This window comes from Melanerpes formicivorus, unplaced genomic scaffold (assembly GCF_026170545.1).
Source record: "Melanerpes formicivorus ecotype bairdi unplaced genomic scaffold, bMelFor1.0.p_v2 SCAF_1, whole genome shotgun sequence".
NCBI lineage: Eukaryota > Metazoa > Chordata > Aves > Piciformes > Picidae > Melanerpes > Melanerpes formicivorus.
In genome coordinates this window covers 58,930,084-58,955,632 of record NW_027142353.1, presented here as the reverse complement: position 1 = coordinate 58,955,632, position 25,549 = coordinate 58,930,084, and the positions used below count along the sequence as shown (strand labels likewise).

General features: G+C 45.0%; 1 protein-coding gene across 1 annotated transcript; it reads right to left on the bottom strand.

Moving 5' to 3' along the window:
- Positions 1 to 19,486: 19,486 nt before the first annotated feature.
- On the bottom strand, positions 19,487 to 22,721 carry LOC137445861 (vitelline membrane outer layer protein 1-like). Its single transcript, XM_068148015.1, has 3 exons — positions 22,566 to 22,721; positions 21,817 to 21,911; positions 19,487 to 19,793 (listed from the first exon to the last, which is right to left on the bottom strand). The coding sequence occupies exons 1-3, from the start codon at positions 22,719 to 22,721 to the stop codon at positions 19,487 to 19,489; spliced, it is 558 nt and encodes a 185-aa protein (XP_068004116.1).
- Between the last annotated feature and the right edge of the window lie 2,828 nt (positions 22,722 to 25,549).

Here is a 25,549-nt window from a genome sequence, read left to right as displayed (position 1 = left end):
TCATAGGACTGCAGGGACACACAAGCTCTGGTGAGGAATACTGGTCAGAAACTTGAGATGTGAAAAGAGTGGAGCAACTAGAAACATTCTCAAAGCACTTTGAAAAGGAAGATCACTCTCCCTACTACTGAGATCAAGACAGACCTCTCACTGCCTGCAGCACTTCCCAGCTTCCTTAAAACTCCTAGACACTGGGGCACACATAACATATCAAGTACTTCCAAAGAGCCAAGAATATATATTTTCCTTCTTTGTAGCAACAACCACAAAGAAGTCCAATGTCCACTTACACGAAAGGACAAAGGTCCCTAAAAGTCCAATATCTTGGGAAAGAGATGTTCAGAGCTACATACCAGCAGTCTAAATGACTATTTACCATGTTGTTGTGGCTTGAAGTGAATATTGCTTTTATAATCAACTTTTTGTTGGACACTGTGTGTCTGCTGCCTCTGAGATAAGGACTAGCCTTGAGTTAGAGCTTGGTTTAGGGATGTTTAAAACTTGGATGCTTTCTCTGGATATCTATTATGCAGTGTCCTCAAGCTCTTTCTGTCAATCACCATGAGGGCATCAAGTACTGTGTAAAATTTGGCAGAGCACTCCTATAGCATTTTTTATCCTGTAGACCCTGAGATTCACCTCCAGGCGATCCACAAAAGAAGCACTTCTTGGTGTGTTCCCAATTCTTATGAGCATTCACAGAAAAAGAATCATTTACCCATCACTGGAGTTTGACATGTGCCCTCCATGTGCTCACTCACCCTGTACCGTCTTTACTCTGCCCCTCAGAGGCCCTGAGTCATCAAGGTGATTGCTGTGTGCCAACACAGGCAACAGCCCAGCTGTTAGTCACCCTGTAGAGCACAATGGCTGTAAGAAACATGTGTAATCACTCAGGTACTGCAAAGGTAAAAAATCTCCAAGCTTTCTGCAGGCTATTGCATGCTTTATGAAATAAGACTGAAGGAGAAAGTATTTTATGTATTTCAAGGTAAGTCTACCTATTATTCCTACCCCTTTGTTTCCCTGTATAACTAGCAGAGAATTCAACACAAGTGACCCTGGATGAGTCAGGGGAGAGGAGCTAACTGGGAACACAGCAGATTGTACTGCTGCTAGCCAGTGGCTCTGGGAAGAGTTATACCTGCTTGTGTTTCCCTTGCAGCTTTGCACCTTGTGTTAGCCCAAAAAGCTTCTTGTGTAAAAGTTTAACACGTAGCCTTAGGTGAATCAGTGAAGATAAACACATGGATTCTTCCACCTCTCTTTGGGCTTTGGTCACCACCACCTGGTACCCCAAAATAAAGCCCTACTTACTAGGTTAGCAAACCTGCTGGTACAGTTCTTGTCTCACTTTATCACATGGATCCTGTCTTTCTCTCTGATATCCTCATTTCACAAAGAATGTTGTCACAACTTAAGCCCTGGCTTGGATGCTGTCTGCAGAAACAAAACTTGACCTACAGGATGCAACTACTATGACTTGAGCCTCTCCCATCCACTGGTAGGACTAGAGAGAACCTCTCCTATGCTCTCACCATCTTGGCCCTTACCACCAAAGCCCTGTAGCTACTCTTGATATACTGAAGGTCTTCTCAGAGGACTAACTAGTGTCCATGTGGACAAGAAGGGAGGGGTAGTAGTCTGATGGCTGGATAAATCTTGTCAATCTCTTTATTACATCCCATATCACATCCCTGGTCAAGCAGCAAACCACTTGAGACAGCTAGCCTGGCAGGCCAAAGGTGCCTTTGTCACCCACTGAAGGAAGTCTCCAACCATGGCAACTCACAGCTTCCTGGCTCTACAGCATAGATCAGGCACAACCAGCCCAAATGTCTCCCCCTGGGCTTACCTGTTGAAGCCCTACACCTCTGCAGGTGTTGAAGGAACCTTCCTCCTGTTGCAAAGATGCAGATATTTCTACCATCCTGCACCTGCTCCAGGATTGTTATTTGCAATAGAGGGCTTGCAGTCTCACTCAAGTGACAGTTTCCTGTTCATCCTACATGACGCTGTGTGGTGGGATCAGCAGCTCCATCAGACCTCCCATCTGGAGGCTCAGCATCTTGGCTGGAGCATGACCTCAACAAAAGATGAGTAGATTGTCCCTGTGAAGATCTCAACCAGCACCCAGGGGACCTTGGCCTTGCCAGAGAAAACCAGTACCATCTTCTAGCCTACTTAGGACTTTCTAACATTGAGGTATCTTAAAATTAATTAATTAGAAAAAGAAGTAACTCTTGCACTTGGAGACAAGCACAGAGATACGAAAAAATAGTTCATCTCATAGCTCCTTCTCCATCTGGTTTAACTTCAAAACTGTGTCTGTGTTCCCCCTCAAGCCCAGCTAATTCCCCTGATGATTTCTGCAGCCACTTAAAGCTTCAGCTCAGTCCTCCTGATGAACTGGGTTTCACCCCCTGGTTGAAAGAGGGCAGTTTTATCAAGGACTAACCTTTTTTCTCCCTTTGTGCCAGGACCACATAAGGAATATCTCCACCCCTCTCCCATGCCTCAAGGAAAGCATGCTGGACAGCCAGAAAACTGGGAAGAGATTTTTCCCCATGAAAGCAGAAGGTCCCCAGAGCAGCTGCCACTCCTCAGGTCTCCACCAGCCAGTCTGGCTTCAGCACAGCTGGGACAGCATTGAGTTCACTCACAAGGATGTAATGGAAGGTGACAACTGCACCATGCTTCCATGTGTAGCAGAGCTGTATGCAGAGTCAGGGAGATCTGTGTCCAGCTCTGATAGTCCCCTGGCTCCTTGCTGTGGACTGTACCATCTGTTCTTGCAGCAGGGACACACGCACAGTAAGTACCCAGTGTCTGGAGGACTGTGACCAAGCCATCAGTTCCCATCAGCACTGTTGGTCATCCACAGCCAACAGCCCCAAATGAGCTCCTTGGGAGATTTCTCTCTCTCTGACTGGATTATATCACCTAACACCAAGTTGGAAGAGCTGCATTTTCCTCTTGAAACAGGGAAAGAAAAGGGTTATGTCGTTGCCAAATCCCAAAGGCTATTCCTGTAACACGAGCAGAAGACAACATTGCCACTCCTGAGCGGATGCTCTATAGATGGCAGGTGTCTGTGCTCACTCAGGTATATTCCAACCTGAGGGCACTGTAGTTCAGATATGTCATTCATAATAAATAATTCTAGCAAGACAATTTAGCCCTACTCTAATAAAGCACCTGCTTGTGTTTAATTTTAATTGCTGAAAGTGACAGCACTATTCATGCACCTGCATTAAGCTTATGATCAATTGCTTAACTGAGTTGCAGCACCATTATATATTTAAAACTGCAGGGGAAAAAATTAACTTTATACAGTGGTAATTAGATGAATCATAATAGTTTTGTCTGCATTTTGTAGAATTTCAGCTCATTCTTCTTGTGTTCCTGAATAAAGGCCTCGAGCACAAGCCCTACAAGGAGAGGCTGAGGGAGCTGGGGTTGTTTAGCCTGGAGAAGAGGAGGCTCAGGGGAGACGTTATTGCTCTCTACAACTACCTGAAGGGAGGTTGTAGACAGGTGGATGTTGGTCTCTTCGCCCAGGCAAGCAGCACCAGAACAAGAGGACACAGTCTCAAGGTGCACCAGGGAAAGTTTAGGCTCGAGGTGAGGAGAAAGTTGGTCCCAGGGAAAGTTGTTAGTCATTGGAATGTGCTGCCCAGGGAGGTGGTGGAGTCACCATTCCTGGCGGTGTTCAAAAGGGGATTGGATGTGGCACTTGGTGCCATGGTTTAGTCATGAGGTTTATGGTGACATGTTGGACTTGATGATCTTTGAGGTCCCTTCCAACCTTGGTGATTCTGTGATCAATAGAAGTCCTTGATAAGCCATTCTTCTCTCAGTCTGGTCCCTGTGTTTTCTAAGAACTCCTGGGCTGGCTGCTCAGAAGGACATTCTCCATCATTCCAGATGGAAATGCTTAATTTCAGTTTCAGCTGCAATAAGCCAATCCATTCAGACAGGGAAACGATCCTGAATTCCCAGGATCATACTTCCAGCTCCTCTAGATTAGTATTGGTGGATATTGGCTATTGATACATATCACACGATTTTTTGCATTCACTGAACTGAGCTTAGTTTGTGTCCATCTGTCACGGTCCGGAGAGGGAAAAAGACTCAAGTTCTTTCAGAACATTCCTGTGTTGTGAAATTAGAGGCACAAACGAGGCCAAAGTATCAACAGCTAGACAATTTCTTACATAAATAAAGTGGACATAAGAAGGGGAGAGGGAGAAAATAGAAAGGGAGAGAGAGAAGAGAGAGAGAAGAGGAAAGGAATTATTTTACCACACCCCTCATCCCCCCCAGGACAGTTAAAGTCTGTGGAGGAAAGGTGCTGCAGGAGATGTTGGGTCTGTAGAGAAAGAGTGCTGAGGCTTTTGCTGGAGAAGAGCTGTGGTCCTCTGGGGAGATGTTGGGTTGGTACAGGAACAGCACTGAGGCTCCCCTGGGCAGCCTGGGTCTGTAGAGAAAGGGTGCTGAGGCTTTGGCTGGAGAAAAGCTGTGGCCCTCTGGGCAGTCTCTTTTCTCTGGAGCAGCATTGTCCCGGCTTTCCCTTCTCAGCGGCCTGGCCCGTCTCCTGTGTTTTCCTTCATCTTCGTTTTTCTCCCCGTTTTTCTCCTCTGTTTCTCTCTCTACAAACCAGCAGTTGCTCCAGTCTTTTATACAGTTTTTAGTCCTTAGGTATGTATTCAAATATTGTGCCTCAGGAATTCCAGGGGCAGGAAATAATCCTTAGGTCGTTTCCCCGGAAATCTTTCTGTGTATTGCTGTGTGCTTGGGCAAGATTTTGGATTGGGGGGGGGGGGAATCTCCACCTCCCCCATCTCCATTCAGACAAGCCCCCTCACATTCCTTACACATCAGGAAACAGGTGGTAAAAACCATTGTGTCACCCTGCCCAGGGTACTTGATGGGTAGAGATTGTCTTGCCCTGAAGGCATGAATGGCTAGGTCATTGTTGTAGGCCAGCTGTGGCCCAGTGAGCAATGTTATCTTTGCACCTTCCAAGAGTCCTTAGTGGCTCTGCCCAATACATTTTGTCTGGGCAAACAGCAAGTGATTTTATCTTTGTTGAGTACACCAAGAGAGACAAACTTATTAGTCTCTCACACCATCAGAGTTTCCTAAAATATTATTTAAATATTGTAACTATTTTTAAAGGTCAGAGCCAAGGGATATCAAGTCCACATAGATCTTAAGGCTTTAGATACAGAATAGTAAATTGTATACACATTGAAGGAGTTACATTCATATTGGCAATAACAAGAGAAATAACAGACTTGCATATACCTGCACAGTAGCAATACACACAGAAAACAATGTACATAGTCTCAGAAGCTAAAGAGCAATTCAGAGCTTCCAGACAATTAAGTAGGAAAGGAAAGCTAAACAAAGAAAAGTGAAATGTGATTTATTTTTTCTCCCCATAAGTACAAATAAACACAAGAGCAACCTTGCAGGAAAATATTTTTGACGGCAGGTAGATTTCAATGAGTATGATAAAGGGTTATGAGGCCTCTCATATTTTTGTGGCACTTGAAGTCCATTGTGAAACCTCACTACAAATAGACAAGTCATCTTTTCTTTGAATATAGAGTACAGAGTTAATCAGTTTGGAAAAGACCTTTGAGATCATCAAGTCCAACCTATCACCCAACACTATCTAATCAACTAAACCATGGCAACAAATGCCTCATCCAGCTTCTTTCTAAACACTTCCAGTGATGATGACTCCACCGCCTCCCTGGGCAGCACATTCCAATGGGCAATCACTCTTTCTGTGAAGAATTTCTTCCTAACATCCAGCCTAAACCTCCTGTGGCACAGTTTGAGACTGTGTCCTCTTGTTCTGTCTACAACCTCCCTTCAGGTAGTTGTAGAGAGCAATAAGGTCTCCCCTGAGCGTCCTCTTCTTCAGGCTAAGTAACCCCAGCTCCCTCAGCCTCTCCTCATAGGGCCTGTGCTCCAAACACCTCACCAGCTTTGTTGCCCTTGTTGAATGAGGACAGCAGGCTTTATTTAGCTAAGTGCCACACTCCCACTCTGTTTCTCACTGCAGTCCAAAGCTCCCATCCTTAGAACCCCCTGATCCTCCTTCCCTGGGACACCCAGCTCTTAATGGACCCCTTGGTGTCTACGGCATTGCAACCTCTGTGAAACAGCAGCTACCTCATGTGGCATTTATTGTATCTAACACACAGCTAATTGCACTTACTGTATCCAAAACACCCACATGGCAAAAAAAATAGTGTTCCCATGGCACTGCTGTAGGGAGTTAAAAGCAATGGGAACAGTCCTGTAGCTACTCTGCTTTATGGACATTCAGAAAAAGTAACTGCCACAGCGTAATCCAGTCTCAGTTAAATGCTTTTCTCACTTCAATGAATAAAAAAAAGCCTGATTTCAATTAAAAAGGTGATAATTTCTTCTCACCACTGACTCCTAGCAGGCCTGAGCACCAACCAAAAAGTAAGTGTTCCTGCTCAAAGCTGAAAATACCTTAAATAGAATAGAAAAAAAATAAAATAGTTGGAAAAGACCTTTGAGATCATCAAGCCCAACCTATTACCCAACACCATCTAATCAACTAAAGCATGGCACCAGGTGCCTTGTCCAGTCTACTCTTAAACACCTCCAGCGATGGTAACTCCACCACCTCCCTGGGCAGCCCATTCCAAAAGCCAGTCTCTCTTTCTGTGAAGAACTTCTTCTTAACATCCAGCCTAAACCTCCCCTGGTGCAGCTTGAGACTGTGTCCTCTTGTTCTGGTGCTGGCTGCCTGGGAGAAGAGACCAACACTCTCTTGGCTACAACCACCATAAGGTCTGCCCTGAGCCTCCTCTTCTCCAGGCTAAGCAACCCCAGTTCCCTCAGCCTCTCCTCATAGGGCTTGTGAGAATACAGAGAATAACAGATTGCTTCCTCCAGCAGATTGGTGTGCAGATCTGGTGACTAAACAGGAAACTGAGCCAGGAGGCATCAACTGTAATTACAGCACAAAGAGAGGAACCTAAAGTTAGTGTGACAGAAGGACCACGCTGTCGTGCAACCAAATGACCTCCTTGAGATATCAGGAATAAAAGTATTTAACTGAAGGACAATGTATGTTTCCCTCCCCTGAATAAAATTGGAGAGCAATGGGGATGACAACTTATAGCAAGAAATGATCAGTGGGTCAAAATCATGGTCCATGAAAATAGAGTTGATCCAGATACCTACCTGAATAGACACCAGTAGTAGACATAAAAACTAACTAGGGTGTTGAAGAGGGTGAAAACATAAGGACTTTTCCCAGCAGCTTGGTATTACAGAGATTAAAAATGAGCCAGGGGAATGACAAAGATAATAAAGATCTTGAACATTTTTTGGTTTGTTTCTTCTGGCTCTTCAGCTGGCAGGAAAACCACACATCTAACAACTGAAAGGAGAAAACATGGAGACCACAAACAGTACAAATATATGAATATAGCATCCAAATCTATAACACTTAAAAAAAGAAAAAATGGCTGGGAAAACAGAGCCACAGAATGTCAGAGGTTGGAAGGAACCTCAAGAGATCGAGTTCAACCCTACTGTCAAAAGCAGGATCACCTGGGCTAGTCTAGAAGGAAACCCACCAAAAGAGGATCTAATGGTCTGGGCCCAGGACCAAGCTTATTCCCTGCCTCCATTTTACTTGAGAACATTAAAATGCCCTCAAAATACTAAAGAATTAATACAGATCAGCCCCATCTCTGTCATAGAACAGTATCAAGAAATACTTTTATCCATAACCTAGAAAAGCAAATGGATTCCTGAACCTCTAAGAGAAATGGGGTGAAACAACACAAGAAGACACTGTAGACTGACTCAGGGGAAATCTTTCTGCCTTGCAATCCCTGTTACATGATAGAATAGAATAGAATAGAATAGAATAGAATAGAATAGAATAGAATAGAATAGAATAGAATAGAATAGAATAGAATAGAATAGAATAGAATAGAATAGAATAGAATAGAATAGAATAGACCAAAACAGGTTGGAAGAGACCTTCAAGATCATCGCGTCCAACCTATCACCCAACACCACCTAATCAACTAAACCATGGCACCAAGCACCCTGTCAAGTCTCCTCCTGAACACCTCCAGTGACGGCGACTCCACCACCTCCCCGGGCAGTCCATTCCAATGGGCAATCACTCTCTCTGTGTAAAACTTCCTCCTGACCTCCAGCCTGAACTTCCCCTGGTCCAGCCTGAGACTGTGTCCTCTTGTTCTGGTGCTGGCTGCCTGGGACAAGAGACCAACCTCTGCCTGTTTACAACCTCCCTTCAGGTAGTTGTAGAGAGCAATAAGGTCATCCCTGAGTCTCCTCCTCTCCAGGCTAAGCAACCCCAGCTCCCTGATGGGAGGCCCAACAGTTCAGGGGAACATGTAAAGCTCAGCATGATGAACACCAACATCAAAAAATGTGCAAGAAGCAACACAGACCTAGGAAACACATCAGCATAAGTACTGTTTCTGTTCCCCTGGGTTTTGCACTCACCAGCCTGCTTTGGGAATAAACATTAGTACTATTTTACCCGTCAACAGCTCATGCAGTTTTATGTGTCATCTCTCAAAGGCTCTAGAAAAGGGGTAGACAAATCACTTAGATGGAATTAGAAGTTTAAAAGGTAATTTTAACAAGAAGTAACAGGTATTAAGGAAGAAAAAGTATAGAGAGAAAATAAGGGAGTGTATATATATGTGTGTGTGTGTGTGTGTGTTTGTGTATATATATATATGTATTAGTCATTGGAATGTGCTGCCCAGGGAGGTGGTGGAGTCACCATCCCTGGAGGTGTTCAAGAGGGGATTGGACGTGGCACTTGGTGCCATGGTCTAGTCATGAGGTCTGTGGTGACAGGTTGGACTCGATGATCCTCGAGGTCTCTTCCAACCTTAGTGATACTGTGATACACACAATCCAGTTGAAAATGACCATGGATTCCCCCAGATAATGATGGATTCTCTGGAGACTGGTCCCAGCACATGGAGTTAGGCTGATCCATTGGCAGCAGGCCTGACCAGATGGTGAGCAGCTCTCACAGGAAAGGCAGCTCCAGAGAAGGCAGGAAGCAACTGCCCACCACCCCTCAAATAGAGACAGGAAAGGGGAAGGGGATAAGCCTGATCCAGCACCTCCCACCTGGGGTCCAGTGACCCACCCCCCAGGGTTATGTGACTCCCACATGCCCACCAGTTAAGCCTCAACCCACAACAGTAAGTTTTCATTAGAGATTTATAAAACTAAGCTTGAGAGGAAATGGGATTCCAGAAAATAGCTGAATGCTGCAAGGCAATTCCGCAAGGAGGGATTTAAACCTACTCTGTCCCATGTGAGAAACTTGCCTGGGTGACAACTGTGGCATTCTTTTTGTCAGCATAAAAAAAATTATTTGACTATTCACTGCATATTTTCTAGGTCTGTGAAAGCCTTTGGGATTATGCTGAAGGAAAGATTTAGTTATGTTTCTGTGGAAACCTTAGCGCTTACATAAACTCCTGTTTAAACAAGAAAGAGTGTGACACTGTATCTAACTCAGCGTGAGCCACCTCTGAGATAACTCATTGATAAACTTCCAACTGGGTTTTAAAGTCTAGGAGGACACCAGCAGATTTCTTACACCTCTAATAGGAATGAGGCTCAGCAGGTACTGCTGGCTAACTGCTTAGCACTGTTGCATGGGTGTCATAATCTCACATGGAAAGCTGCAGTCATTTGGCTGGACTTGAAAGGAAATTTTTCATCAGCTAGATCATACAGTAATGATTTTTCTAAGTTTATGTCTTTATCACTTAGTTCCTATTTTATACCTGCAACTTCCCTGACTGCAGTGTGACCCAGAGAAGAAACACAGTTATGGTTGGGTTGTTTCTTTTCTATAAAACACTGAAGCGTTGCCAGCTATTTGCTTGCTAGCAGCTAGATATAGAAGTGGTATTTTCTTCACTTTGTTCCTACTTTTCCTGAGATTAAAAATCTCCTTTGAAATCATGAAGAATTTTATCCCCTTGACACTGCCCTTCCTGATAAACACACAGAAGTTGTTGCTGCAGTGAAGCACAAACAACGTAGCTGGCAGAAGTCAGGATTTATTTTTGTCTTTTCTCCTCAGAAAGAAGATGTTCAAATCAGTGTTAGAATGCATTTCGTGTTTTTTCCATTGACATCACTCCCAGCCGTTTTGTGGATGCTATAGCGATAAACTAGACATAATAGACTCACTCTTACTTGATAACCACGGCACTGGCAAAAGCTGAGAAGCAAAGATGCTTTCTAAATTACTTCTGGTTATCTCACCATAAGAAGTTCACTGACACAACAAAAACACTAATTCTGGAGCGAGGATTGAAAAGCATTCTAGACAACACCAGATCGGGGGATGAGGATGATCAGAGGGCTGGAGTACCTCTCCTATGAGGACAGACTGAAGGAGTTGGGGCTGTTCAGTCAGGAGAAGAGAAGGTTGCGAGGTGACCTTATTGTGGCCTTCCAGTATCTGAAGGGGGCCTACAAGAAGGCTGGGGAAGGACTTCCCAGGGCATCAGGTAGTGATAGGACTAGGGGGAATGGAATGAAGCTGGAGGTGGGGAAATTCAGGCTGGATGTGAGGAGGAAGTTCTTCACCATGCAAGTAGTGAAGCCCTGGAATGGGTTGTCCAGGGAGGTGGTTGAGGCCCCATCCCTGGAGGTGTTTAAGCCCAGGCTGGCTGAGGCTCTGGCCAGCCTCGTCTAGTGTGAGGTGTCCCTGACCATGGCAGGGGGGTTGGAACTAGATGATCCTTGTGGTCCCTTCCAACCCTGACTGATTCTATGATTAATTTTTTGTCTACTGCTACAAGAAGTGCAATATGTTAGTGCAATTTTTGACAGCATGGAGAGGCATTGTTCTTTAGGGTACCAGCAGCCCTGTCTGGATTTTAACAAAGCCAGTCACGTACATTTTGTCAATGCACTTCCAAGTCATCCATAAAACTGCAGAGTGCTCCCTGCACCCACTCCCTCCCTCTCCCCCAAGGAAGAGGTCAGCAGAAATACAATCAGGATGTCTTTGACCTGTTTGGGGTCAGATCCTGAAAATGCTCATGCAGTAACCTAACTTCTCATACTGTCATGTTGTAGTATAGATGTTGTAATTACCTCAAGCAATGCTTTCAGGACAAGATGTAAGCAGGCAAAGACATTTATTATGTTATACAATAAAGTCATATAATCTATCAGAAGGCACATGTGTCACACCTCAATTGGTTATTTTCTACTGGCATTCATGTAATTAAGGCATACAATAGGACAAAATAATAGCAGTACTTTAACACATCCAACCAGATTTTGCCAAGATTCTCTCCTTCAGTTACAAGGTATTTACATTATTCTCAAAGACAAAACATAGCTTTCTCTAATTCAAGCAAAGGCAAATCTTCTTTGTAGTCTTCTAAAGCTATCTGAAAACAATCCTCTTCCCACATTGTCATGTTCCCTCTGAAAACATTCCTTTCCACAGCCTGAGTTAATAAGCTCATGCAAATGTTCTTGCAGCACCTTCACTTGTTTTCCCTGCTACGGTCACTAAGAGGCCATTGATGTACATTAGGATGGTTTCTATTATGGAGAAGCACACCAAATTACCATTGCTCCATCACTGGATTTGGAGGATCAAAAATAAATAGTTGTTATTCTGTGCTGGAGAGGCTCAGTTGTCAGTGCAGCCAAATGTCATACAAGCTAGCTGGATGGTTTCAGAAACCAAAGGTCAGCAAGTTATACAGAGTTAGTTTGTGCTGTAAGGTCCTATCAGGTGAATGAGATCTACTAAGTCTTGCTCTGTTAGGGTATGGAAAGTGCAGAAAATATGCCCCCAAAGAGAAAGATTCTGTGAAAGGTTGCACATTATCTACCCAAGAGAAATATGGCTTCTATACACCTAGTATCAAAACCATGCTCTTGACTGTGTTTCTAAACTGTCAGACAGCTGGTTCATTCTCCCCAGATTTCATTGACCCAGGGAGATACCTTCTACCCCCTCCTCCTGACAGGATAACAGTTTCTAAAGTTGTTTGCTGCAGTCTGGGCTGCCGTGGGTAGGATGCATTTCTGCAGAGACAAAACAGACAAGTACAAACCGTGCAACAACTTACCAGACAAAAAGGTAGGACTAGTGCACTGCTGCGATTGAGACAGGACTCAGCCTGATGCAGGCCAGGTGTCCACTTTACTATGCAAAATCCTTCTTTATAAAAGCTAATACAACACAGAAGCAGTTTATGACTGGAACCAGGGACTCTGTTCTATCAATCTGATATATATATATGTATCTCAAGTCTTACACTCTCAGGTCATAATAACCATTCGTAATCAGGTATCTGCCCTCCTCCAACTACACTGCTGTGCTGTGTTCCCATAGTTGACAAGCCATCAAGGCCAACACTCTCTCCTCTTATCAGTCCAGCAGTGCTTGGAGCTCATCTCTCCAAGATTTAACCCTTCATTTCTGTATCCACAGCTGCAAAAGAATCATAAATCCCTTCAATGCACAATACCACAGATACACAGGACTGCAAATGGACAGGGCCCCAGGACAAGGGCATGCCCACAGGGTCAGTGTTGCAGGACAGAATGGAAGCTGGAATTTAATCTTTCATGAATGACCTCTCCAAAGCCCATCGATTTTTCTTTTCATGACCCATAGGTCAATATTTTTCTGCTGCTCACATTCTGTTAAAACATTTGCAAATAATCATGCCCAGAAAGATTCTAAAACAGATGTTTTCAGTTGTTTCCTAATTGGCAATCCTGCTAAGGCTGACTTTAAAGGCCAGCAAGGGTAACTATTACATACTGAGCATGAGCTGCATGTTGCACATCTCTGTTGTGTATAGTATTAAAAGTCATATGTAGCTAAAACATCTTCTGATGTTTTCTCTGCAACTTATAACTTGAACAATGAAATATTGAGATATTGAAATATTGAGTGTGCAGCAGGAGCAAGACAGCCATAAAAGCTAAGATTTCGAAGATCAACTTTCTAGAAGCAATCTCAAAGCTTGGTTCACTGAAGCACCACTAACAGCAAGCTTGTTCTGGCTCTGATTCAGTCTTATTCCATAGAACTGGCTTTTGAAAATCACTTCTGGAAAGCTCCAGACCTACTGGTCAGGCTGGATGTGAGGAGGAGGTTCTTCATCATGAGAGTGGTGAGGCCCTGGAATGGGTTGTCCAGGGAGGTGGTCGAGGCCCCGTCCCTGGAGGTGTTGAAGACCAGGCTGGATGAGGCTCTGGCCAGCCTGATCTAGTGTGGGGTGTCCCTGCCCATGGCATGGGGGTTGGAACTACATGATCCTTGTGGTCCCTTCCAACCCTGAATGATACTGCTTCTGCTGGCTTCTATGGAAGATGGGTCACACATGCATGGATGGGTGGGGAAATAAAAACCCCAGTATGGTAACATTATCAGTAGAGGCAGGGATAATTTTTGCTTAGTCTTCATCTTGCCACTGGTCCCATTGTCATCCCACAGGAATGGCTGGCAGTTCTTTGGCAGTATGTTTCCAACTCCTAGATGTGACAGGGGCACAAAGTGAAGTCATGCAGATATAGCTTCTCACACTTTTCAGCTACACATAATTTCAGCCACATCTGTTGCAGTTCACTTTGATGATGCTCTTATACCTTGTTTCAGTTGAAAGAGTTTGATTCCTCTACCCCGAGTGCCGTAGATGGCTGGGATCTGCTCAGCTTGAGCTTCTAGATTACAGTCCCATCCCAGGTTTTGCAAGCAGACCATCAGAGGAGGCCTTGATGGAGATATTTCTGCAATATTCAGATGACAAAAAAATCTTCATTTGACTTTGAAGTTGCTGATAAATACATGAAAAAGTACTTGAAGAGAAACTAATATTCTGTTTTTCAAGCATTTCTTGGAACTGCTGGTGTTTGGAGTGTCTGTTCACACGGTGATATGAAGCTGTGTTACACCTGGCACAACAGGCAAGTATAAAAAGGTCAGTTTTGTTGAAATTAATAATTCTTCCTCCATTGCAACCTCAGCATTTAACTCAGCCTAACCTCTGAAGAAGAAATGTGTGATACAAAGGTCAAATTTGTCTGTTGTCTGCATGTACACCTAAGAAAACAGCCTGTGCTTCTTGAACAAATCTCTCAAAAGGAATTCATTCTTTTAGGCACTTGAGCTCAGCAATAATGGCCATTCCACTCTCTTTAAAACCAGCTCTACCTGGAGAGCAGAGAAACTGCCAGACCTCTCCCCACACACAGATTGGATTAATTCAGTGTATCTTTTAATGACACACAATTTACTCATAGGCTGAGAAAAACAGCACTTGAAATGTTATGTTGCCACATTTGCTGGGGAAGCTAATCAGGAAAGGTTGTAATATCAAGTGCTTGGTGGTTTTTTTTGCTTGTCCTACTGGCCCTGGTGAAAGGTGACCACTAGTTGGCCCTCTAAGACTTCTATGAAGTGCATGGAGCTGCCTCTGCCTGAGCAAAGGGATTCACTGCACTTTGGAAGATGATGCAGATAATGTCATGGCAATTTCTGTTTGCTTTCATTGAGTGAAGCCTGTTTTGTGCAGAAGGGTGAAGCTATTCTTATTTTTATGTCCCAAAATATCAGGAGCAGGGAAGTCATTCTGCCCCTGTACTCAGCACTAGTTAGGCCACACCTTGAGTCATGTGTGCAGTTCTGGGCCCCCCAATTTAAGAAGGGCATTGAGACTCTTGAACGCGTCCAGAAAAGGGCAACAAAGTTGGGGAAGGGTTTGGAACACAAGCCCTATGAGGAGAGGCTGAGGGAGCTGGGGTTACTTAGCCTGGAGAAGAGGAGGCTCAAGGGAGACCTTCTTGCTCTCTACAACTACCTGAAGGGAGGTTGTAGCCAGGTGAGGGGAGGTCTCTTCTCCCAGGCAAGCAGCACCAGAACAAGAGGACACAGTCTCAAGCTGCACCAGTGAGGTTTAGGCTAGATGTTGGGAAGAAGTTGGTTTAGGCTGGATGTTGGGAAGATCTCAGAGGTCTTTTCCAACCTGCATAATTCTGTATTCTGTAATTGCATAACATCATATGGCTAAACAGCTGCTACACCACCACCACCATTTTTGCACCCATCTCAGAGCCAGGGGCAGGACTCTCACCAGGCAAGATACCACATAGAGGAGCTCAGCCCCAGTAAGGAAACCCAGCCAGCAACCGTGGGTGATACTGGAGGAGTCATGGATTATTGCCCTAGCTGACCGGGGGGCCACCAGGCCCCCCGGCCTTTGTTGTCACCACCACCATCACCCAGTGTGCACCAGGGGCACTCACCAGAGATGAGAGGAGGATCCTCAGCCCAGATGGGCCTACTTGGGGCTTCTGCCTTTCCTGGTGGGGATTAAATAGGGGAGTGGGTGGGGAGGGCCAAGTGGCCACACCTGGTTTGGGAGGAGACTCCAACAGAGCCCAGGTGCTATGGGATTTAAGGAATAAAAGGGGGGAAATGGGGCAGGTGAGGGACTTCAGGGTGTCAGGTAATGATAGGACTAGGGGGAATGGAAATAAAATAGAGATGGGTAGATTCAGATTGGATGTTAGAAAGAAATTCTTCACTATGAGGGTGGTGAGACACTGGAAAGGTTTGCCCAGGGAGGTGGTACAATCCCCATCCCTGGAGGTTTTTAAGACCAGGCTGGATGTGGCTCTGGGTGATCTGATCGAGTGTGAGGTGTCCCTGTCCATGGTAGGGTGGTTGAAAATGGATGATCCTTGAGGTCCCCTCCAACCCTGACAATTCTATGATTCTAAAACAGTTTTGCAGTTTAGGCTGGATATTAGGAAGAAATTCTTCACAGAAGGAGTGATTGCCCATTGGAATGGGCTGCCCAGGGAGGTGGTGGAGTCACCACCCCTGGAAGTGTTTAAAATAAGACTGGATGAGGCACTTAGTGCCATGGTTTAGTTGATTAGATGGTGTTGGGTGATAGGTTGGACTTGATGATCTTAAAGGTCTTTTCCAACCTGGTTAATTCTGTGATTCATACTGGGAGGTCAGTTTGCAAGATGAAATGATCCTTGCCTCGTAAGAAAATGGAAGTCAAGCAACTGGATGCAAACTAAGGTATGTGTATTATTGGGGTTTGAGTACACAGTGATTTTTTAAGTTAAGTTTCTATGTGGGCATTGTTAAGTCCAGTTAACTGTGCCAAGAGCAGAATTTACTTTTAATTTAGCTTAGTTCAGCATATTAGGGGGGGGAAAAAGAAGGTTGTCACTTTGTGGAGGGTATTTTGCTGCAAAATACTACAGCTGAGGGATTCAAATGTATGCAGAGAGCTGAATACATGACAAATAAGGATGTTTTCAGAACTTCCAAATGGAGATGGAGGTTACAAAATACTTCCTTGATGCTAATAATCCCTCAAAATCCAAGTGCTAACTGGGCTGGCTTTGCAAAATGAGCATCTCCTTAAAATGCAGTTGCACATTTAAAATGTTTGCAGTAAGAGGAAGACAGAAAACAGTTAAAAACTCCCTTAAAAAATAACCAATTGTAAAAAGAAACCAAACACACAGCTTGAAAGGCTAAGAAATCAATCAGAGCTATACAAAGTTGCAGCAGAAGGTCTGGATGGAAAGTTTTATTCTTTTTTTTTTCCCTTTAAATAAAATCATTCAAATCCATTAATCTTTCTAAGATTTCTTGTTGCACCACTGAGGGTTTGGTAAATGCCTCTCTTGAATTAACTTTGAATGGTATTATTGGAGATGCTTCCATTTACCCCAGGTGAGTCTCAGGAAACAGAAGAGAGGAAGCAATACCCTGTACAATACAGTCAGAGGCAAAAGAAATATTTCCACCTTGTTGCAGTAGATGAAATCTGCTGTACACTGCATTGGTTAGGCCACACCTTGAGTCCTGTGTCCAGTTCTGGGCCTCTCAGATTCAGAAGGATGTTGACTTGCTGGAATGTGTCCAGAGAAGGGCAACAAAGTTGGCGAGGAGTTTGGAACAGAAACCCTATGAGGAGAGGCTGAGAGCTTGGGTTGCTTAACCTGGAGAGGAGGAGGCTCAGGGGTGACCTTATTGCTCTCTACAACTATCTGAAGGAGGTTGTAGCTGGGTGGGGGTTGGCCTCATCTCCCAGGCAACCAGCACCAGAACAAGAGGACACAGTCTCAAGCTGCACCAGGGGAAGTTTAGGCTGGATGTTAGGAAGAAATTCTCTGGCCAGCCTGATCTAGTGTGGGGTGTCCCTGCCCATGGCAGGGGGGTTGGAACTACATGATCCTTGTGGTTCCTTCTAACCCTGAATGATACTATGATACTATGAGTGATTGCTCATTGGAATGGGCTGCCCAGGGAGGTGGTGGAGTCACCATCATTGGAGGTGTTTAGGAGGAGACTTGATGGGGCGCTTGGTGCCATGGTTTAGTTGATTAGGTGGTGTTGGATGATGGGTTGGATGCAATGATCTTGAAGGTCTCTTCCAATCTGGTTTATTCTATTCTATTCTATACTTACCTTGTTTCTGCAAATCAATCCTGAGTTCTGTATGGCTGGCTTCTCCACTCATCACCCACCACTTTGAAAATCCTTGTGTTGTCAAAAATGGGGAACGGGAGGCAAAGTGACACAAGCATCATGAGAAATCACTGGGTGCTCCAAAGGGACAGCGTGGAGGACATTATCAAACATCCAACACCCGACAATTGCTGTTGGCTTTGCCAATAAAATTCATACTCATTGCTTCCCTAATTCAGAGAAACTTTTAATTCAAGCAGGCATTAGATACTGAGCACTGACACCAGAGACAGTGTGCAGGCAGACAGATCTACTCAAAACCAAACACCTGAGTGTTTCATCACAACCTTTTTGATGAAAGTGCACATCATGTTTGCTCTATTCTTTTGCCTGCTATACTCTGTTTCTTTTAAATGAAAACACAAATATTATCTGAGTATTTTTTGAGGTGAGCACCAGGAAGAGAGTTTCCCACAGATGAAAAGGCAGAATGCTGATGGCTGCTGTGTATCTGCTAAGTAGAGGGTGCAGACTGGGAGGAGGACCCTCCATCCACCAGCTCTGTGCTCCTCCATGTGGCTGTGGTCCTGGACCGCAGGTGGATGTGGTTCTGGACTGCAACACCCTCATAGCCCAATCAGCCACCTAGAGAATGACAGCACCATACCACTACCTTGTTTCAAGAACACAAAGATGCATGATATTGATCTTTGAGGTCTTTTCCAACCTTATTGATTCTGTGATTCTATGGACGTGGCACTTGAAGCCATGGTTTAGTGGTCATGAGGTGTTGGGTGACAGGTTGGACTTGATGATCTTTGAGGTCTTTTCCAACCTTATTGATTCTATGATACTATAATGCATTGCTTTGAGTGAATAGCAACAGCTGCACTTCCTAAAAGGTCCTCCAAGGTAGTAAGTCTCAAACTCCTGCCAGAGAGTCCCAGTGGTTCAAACATTAAGGCGCAATAATGATCTCCAGGCATGATTTTTCTCCAAAACAAGAGTACATTCCTTACATCTAACACATCAGGACAAGGGAATAACTTCAAGCTTATGCAGAAAATTAGAGCATAAAACATGGATTAATGGCATAAAGTTTATTTTTGGTTTGGATTCTCCCCATTCTATTCAGAGCATGAAACCCAGAGGCAACAAACAACAGAAAACAGTGCCATGGAAGTGAGTTCTGCATTAACAGCTAAGTGAGCCAATGGAGCACACTAAAATGCAGCAAGGGAAATGTGGGGAGCTACAGTTCACCCAGGTGGCACCACATTCACACTTAGATGAATACTTAGTGAAAGAACAATTTCTCATCATGATTTCTAAGGCAAGAGTTCAGGTATGAGCTGACAGATTGCTTGTAAGAAATATAGACAAGCCTTGAGGCAGTTAAAATCAGGAATGGGCAATGAGAGCAAACCTTTGGCATGATCTCATGATCCCACTCAAATTTCCATTTGACCCCATTTAGCTCTCATTAGTCATTTTCTGTTTGGCCAGAAACATCAAGTAAATTCAAATTAATACCCATTCTTCCCTGTCTATCATGTCAGCAGGTCAAATACTACTTCATACAAAGGAAAAATGGGCAGAGTAAACTTGGAACTTGCCAGTTAGAGGGGGAAAAAAAAAAAACCCAAAAAGATAGATCTGTTTCTCAGCTCTGAGAAATTGTCAGGGAATGCACATTCTCACAGTAATACACCAGAAATTACATGATGTGATGATTCTTGTGAACGTAATACTCTTTGGTAACTATGAGAAACTGTGCTAACATAGTGGTAGCTGTAAAAGACATCATCACGAAAGGCATTGGCTGGCATGGCAAGATGCAGGCAATCAAAACATCACAGGCACATCCAGTACAAAGCTAGAGCCAAGCTTTACCGGTGTTTCATTGCACATGAGGTGTGTAGGCAGTCATGAAGATGGAGCAAGTGCTCTTTTACAGCAGAAGAACTTCACATTATTGAGTGCTGTGTCATCCTGAAGCCCCTGTGGGGGCTCTACCTTGGTCTGAAGGCCACATATGTTGCAGCTTTTGCTCCATGGGCCAAATCTACCCCAGGATAGTCCATCACCTACTAGCACACTTTCATCTGAGCATGTGAACTGGATGTTGTTGGCTGCTGTGTCATCACCTCCTCCTTGGGACTTCTCTGTTCTCAATGAGAAGGAGATCAAATAGCCTGCAGGGCAAACTTGGAAGGTGGTCCAGGTACCCCACCTGACAGAAAATAGACAGAGGAATGTCTGGGCTCTGCAAATTGCTGGGAAGTGCTCTTTCTGCTTGGCATGCTGCCTTGAAGCTTGATGCTTCCTTGCTCACAGAAGTGACCAGCACAACATCCTGCTGTAGTCTAGGGGACCTTAGTTTCTCCCTTTTTTCACTTCTAAGGATGTACTTTTCTCTTTATTGGTATCTCACCAGGTGCTCTGAGATTGTGTCGTTATAGTTCTGGTGAAAACTCTGAGGACATCCCGAACACGTGTTTTATGATGCATCATCCCTGACCTGCCTGACAAGTACACACTGGGCAGAAAGAAGGTGCACTGCTGTTCACTGCATCAGCGCCAGGGCTTCAACCAGTTTCCAAATAGATGGCTATAAAACCCCTTTTCTCAAATGTGCCCCATGTGTTGCAGATTTCATAGTTTCATAGTTTCATAGTTTCATTCAGGGTTGGAAGGGACCACAAGGATCATCTAGTTCCAACCCCCCTGCCATGGGCAGGGACACCCCACACTAGATCAGGCTGGACAGAGCCTCATCCAGCCTGCTCTTAAACACCCCCAGGGACGGGGCCTCGACCACCTCCCTGGACAACCCATTCCAGGGTTTCACCACTCTCATGGTGAAGAACCTCCTCCTCATATCCAGCCTGAATCTCCCCACCTCCAGCTTCATTCCATTCCCCCTAGTCCTATCACTACCTGATATCCTGAGAAGTCCTTCCCCAGCCTTCCTGTAGGCCCCCTTCAGATACTGGAAGGCGACAATTAGGTCTCCTCGGAGCCTTCTCTTCTGCAGACTGTACAGCCCCAACTCCTTCAGTCTGTCCTCATAGGAGAGGTGCTCCAGCCCTCTGATCATCCTCGTGGCCCTTCTCTGGACACGTTCCAGCACCTCCACATCCCTCTTGTAATAGGGGCTCCAGAACTGGACACAGTACTCCAGGTGGGGTCTCACCAGGGCTGAGTAGAGGGGGAGGATCACCTCCCTCGACCTGCTAGCCACACTTCTCCTGATGCAGCCCAGGATCTGATTGGCCTTGCGGGCTGCAAGTGCACACTGAGAGCTCATGTTGAGCTTTTTGTCCACCAGCACCCCCAAGTCTCTCTCCTCAGGGCTACCCTCCAGCCAGTCACTGCCCAGCACCACTTTCCAAAGCAGGACTTTATACTCAGAACTGTATATAGGTGTTCACACTGCTCTGCAAGAATTTCAAGAGCAAACAGAAAGAGGTAATGTGAAGTAAGCATGTTTGATTACAAACAAAAGCCCCACGCACCTGCTTCATTTACTTTATACTACAATACTGAGAGACAGAGTAAGTCAGACTCGATCTCAGGGTTGTGAGTTCAAGTCCCACGTTGGGCACCAAAAATACTGTGGTGGTTTGAGCCTTAACTGGAATTTAAGAGCTCAGATGGGGGGGTAAGACTGAGAATCCCTCCCTCTCTTCCCCCTTCCCCTCCTCTAAAGAAAAGGAAAGAAAGGGGGATAAGGAAAAAAAAGGAGGAGGTAAATCTACTGAGAAATAATTTGAAGTCGATTTGGAAGTAGAGAGGAAATTTTTTCTTTAAAATATATATATATATAACAATAACAGGAAGGGTTCACAAGGGATAGATAGGGAGAATATATATATACAAAACCAACAGTCCTTTGAAGATGCAGCAGGGAGAAAAGACCAGGCCTGACCATATGGCAGAGAAGCAGGAAGCCAGCAGTGACTCACTCCTCTCGTCCAGGCAAGGCAGAAGCAAAAGAGCAAATGACTGCAGTGTCTTCCTTTTTATAGACTTGCTGGACAGGGAGGGGTAGTGGAACAGACTAACTCAGTTTCCTGGAGGGGAAAGCCCCTTCTGGGGAGGGCAAAGCTCTCACACGCCCTCCCCTACCCCCTGCTTTCAGGATGGGCATAACCCATCACATGCAGAGAAGATAATCCTGCAAGTGATGATGCCTATGGGTATTTTGTGAGCTGGTGCATGACACACAGGGGAGAAACCACAGTGTTACCTACTTCCCCACCAAGGACTCCACCACTAAGTCATCTTCGCAATGCAGGCGTATGCCATTCAAAGATGTGTCATCTCCTCCAAACTGGGAGGGCTCCACCTGCAGTAGAAGTCACATAGGCACAGAAATAAAGGCAAGGGGAAGAAGACACAGGAAAGGTCTCTTAAGTGCCACTTGTAAACAGGCTTACCTTCTTTCTGTAATGAGGAAGATAATATATCTTGGCAAGCACATGGGAATAAGGTGCCTGTCACTGAGAAGCTTCAGTGTACCTACATAAGCCCTGTAACATGTACTCCTTCATGTTTCCTGTTTCGGCCCCAACATGTAAGGCAGAGACTCTGACTTCCAGGATGGTTGTCCCTTTCCCCATGCCTCCAGCAGCAAGTTTTGGCACTGGCATGGCCTCTCCCAGCAACATCAGACACATGTAGAGCATGTATCTTCCAGCACACAATTTACCCAGATTGAGAACCAACAATTCAGCCAGCAGCTCCAGTTTGGCTCTATCAAATGGGAGCCCTCTTATCCTAAAATCGTGTTTTGCTTTCCTGCTATGACTACAGTGGCAACATTTTCTAACCTACATTTTCCAGAAGACTCATAGTTTTATATACAGAGTACTGTGCTCAGGAAGAGGGAAACCTCTGCAGAAAGACCTTACGCTCTAGAAAGGACACTCCTGGAGAGAGCTGGAGAGCTATAGACCAGGGTGCAGGGACATCAGATGGTGGGAAACAGGGAGAACCTTACCTTCAGTGAAAATCCTTTGGCATAGCCATAGTGGCAAAATTGCTGGCTCCCCCAGCTGCCCCAGTGGCCTCCATTGGGCACAGTGAGGACAGAGGTGTATTCACGGGCCCCTGTGCACAAAGTGCTCAGGAAGATGATCAGGATGAGAAGCTTCATCTCTTGCACTCTGTCCCTGCTTAAGGAGAGCTGGTATATGGTCAGGGGAATTTATATCCTGCCAAAACAGATTTCTTTCCCCCTCCAGTCCGTTGACAAACACCACAGGAACAATAGTTTGCACCCAGGCAGTGACACAGCACTTACTGACCTGCACACAGTGCCTGTGAGGAGCACGCTTAGGAGTTCAACAGCCAATACAGAGCAGATGCTGTGGCTGCAGGTGTATCCATCACAAAAGAGCTACACTGACTGGGTACTCCTTGGTGTGCTCATGGCACAGGCCCAGTATTAATTCCTTCTTCTTGCTATGCAGACAATTGGCTGTGGGCATGTTTGCCTTTTGAGAGAAACTGTCATAACCATTTGAATTATTGCTGGATGCCTGTCAAGACAGGTCAAATTGTACAAAGATGCACAAGGAAGTTGGCTCAAACAAATTATAAGGAAACTCAGGCCTTGGCTCTCCCAACTCCCTCTGCTGAAGAGGATTCCTGGTAAGCTTGACATATGCATATGCTATTTATGGTTTCTATGTCTCTCTTTGTTTTTTTCACTGCCATTTTTATCTCAATAAAAACCATTGTGCTTTGCTTTGTGACGAGTTTAATTAAAGTCAAACATACTGGGATGCCCACAGTGGTTCTCAGTGATTGCTGAGATAAAAGCCATTGGGAGGGAAGGTGGAAGTCAGTTTTTCCAGAAAGGTGATAGTGAACTTGCATGACAGTCTGTGAGCATACCACAGTGCAGGGAGAGGTGAAATTGAAACCCTGGAACTGAAAGACTCTAGACATGCAGATAACCAATGCTTCCTAAGCCACTTAGTCAGGCTTGCAGGGTCTGGCAGAAGCTGTTCCTCTGTTCAAGAGTCAAAGAGAGGAATGCACTTTTGGAAAGCATCTTGAGCCTTAGGATTTTATATCAGGATAGGATACCAAACCTTGAATCATCAGAAGACAAAGATTTTCCCTGTTCTAGGTTTCTCTTCCAATCTCTGCTCTGTTCCTTCTGTTCCTTTCCCATTAATAAGTCATTTTGCCTTTCCCAGCCTTGGCTCTGTATTCCTCTTCCACTTGTCAGCGCTCTGTACAGGTGGCAATATCTGCAAATAGAGAAGATTGGAAGCTGGGCAAGACTCTTGCTGGAAGACACCAAAGATCACATCACATGATAGAAGCACATCTTGTTTTCTTTTATAAACCTGAACTTTTCATCTCACTTCTCCAAGGGGGTGTCAAAGCCCAGAGGAAACACGCTTTCCTCAAAAGGACCGTGCATCACAGCTGGGAGCCAGGTGTATTTGCTTAGGTAGGGTCACATGGTGGCAGCTGGGGGCACTCAGACCTGCCCTTGGCTGCACATGAATGGAAAGGAGCAGAATGCATTGGAAAGTAATGGCTGAGGCCTGGTGTTAACACTACAAAAGAAGCAGCAGGGTACCTTATTTAATTCTCCCTTCCTGGTCCAAACTATTGCCCTCAGCTATTTCATCTCTGGCAGCAGTGATGCACATACACAGCCCAGCGGGACCCACCTCACCTCAGACTGCTCTGAGATTCCCATCACAGTTCTGTCTCTTCACAGCTCTGAAGGGAGGATCTCGGGGCAGAGAGAGCCCACAGTGTGACAGGGCAGCAGAGTGAGGCAGGAGAGCAGTGAGGTCAACTTCAGGGATTTGTCCACAGGAAATGACTCCTATGCACTCTTCAGAGGCCTCTAAGAAAACACAAGCCCAGGACAAGCACTATCACTCTGGTGCTTGGGGAGTATAGCAAAGTATAACCTGGTAACCTGGGGTGCAAATGTGAGATGCCTTGGATTTGATTTCAGAGAGCACTTTCGACAGTGCTTAACGTGCGCGAAGCAGAGCTGCCATTGGTTTTTGCTACCATCTAATGGGGCTAATTTTTGGATACCTTGAAAAGTTTTCTAAGATCTGTTTACCTGAATTATCAAAACAACAAAAGCTCTACAATGGTGAGATCTGGATGCCTTATACGTCCCCTGCTCTCTCGCTCCCTCTCCTGCGTTTTAACACCCTTGAAATAATGTCAGAATAGTTTCAAGGAAAATTGGGAAACTGAAGGATTTGATTAATGAAACATGACTACAATGGCATGGAAAGGATACAGAGTATTTCTCCCTTTCATTATTCATCCAGCTGAGTACAATGAGTTTTGCAAGCAGAGGAGCACAAAAATTGTGCCTCTGTGTTTTTTTCAGCTTTTATCAATATTGTAGAACTTTAAAAATAGATGAATATAATATTGACTGTTCCATTGGTTTTATAAATCTGATAGGATCATGTGAATAAATACTTACAATCTATATATCAATAAGGCAAAGGGTCCTGCACTTAGGTGGGGACAATCCTTGATTTCAACACAGAGTGGGGGCCGATGAAATTGAGAGGAGCCCTGCAGAAAAGGACTTGTGGTAGTGCTGGATGAGAACCTGGATGTGAGCCAGCAAAGTGCACCTGCAGCCCAGAAGACCAAACGCATCCTGGGCTGCATAAAAAGATGTGTGGCCAGCAGTTCCAGAGAGGTGATTTTATCACTTTATCCTGCTTTGGTGAGACCTCACCTGGAATACTGTGTCCAGCTCTGAAACATGAGGGACATGGACCTGTTGGAGTGGGTAAAGAGAAGGGCCATGAAGATCACAGTATCACAGTATCACTAAGGTTGGAAGAGATCTCAAAGATCATCGAGTCCAACCTGTCACCACAGACCTCATGACTAGACCATAGCACTGAGTGCCACGTCCAATCCCCTCTTGAACACCTCCAGGGATGGTGACTCCACCACCTCCCTGGGCAGCCC

Bases quoted from the DNA above. Each gene is read 5' to 3' on its own strand.
- LOC137445861 (XM_068148015.1), bottom strand. From the start codon at position 22,721: ATGAAGCTTCTCATCCTGATCATCTTCCTGAGCACTTTGTGCACAGGG. The intron at 21,912-22,565 runs GTAAGGTTCTCC...CTTCTACTGCAG, and splicing joins CCAAAGGATTTTCACTGAAG to GTGGAGCCCTCCCAGTTTGG. The intron at 19,794-21,816 runs GTAGGTAACACT...ATTTTCTGTCAG, and splicing joins GTGGAGTCCTTGGTGGGGAA to GTGGGGTACCTGGACCACCT.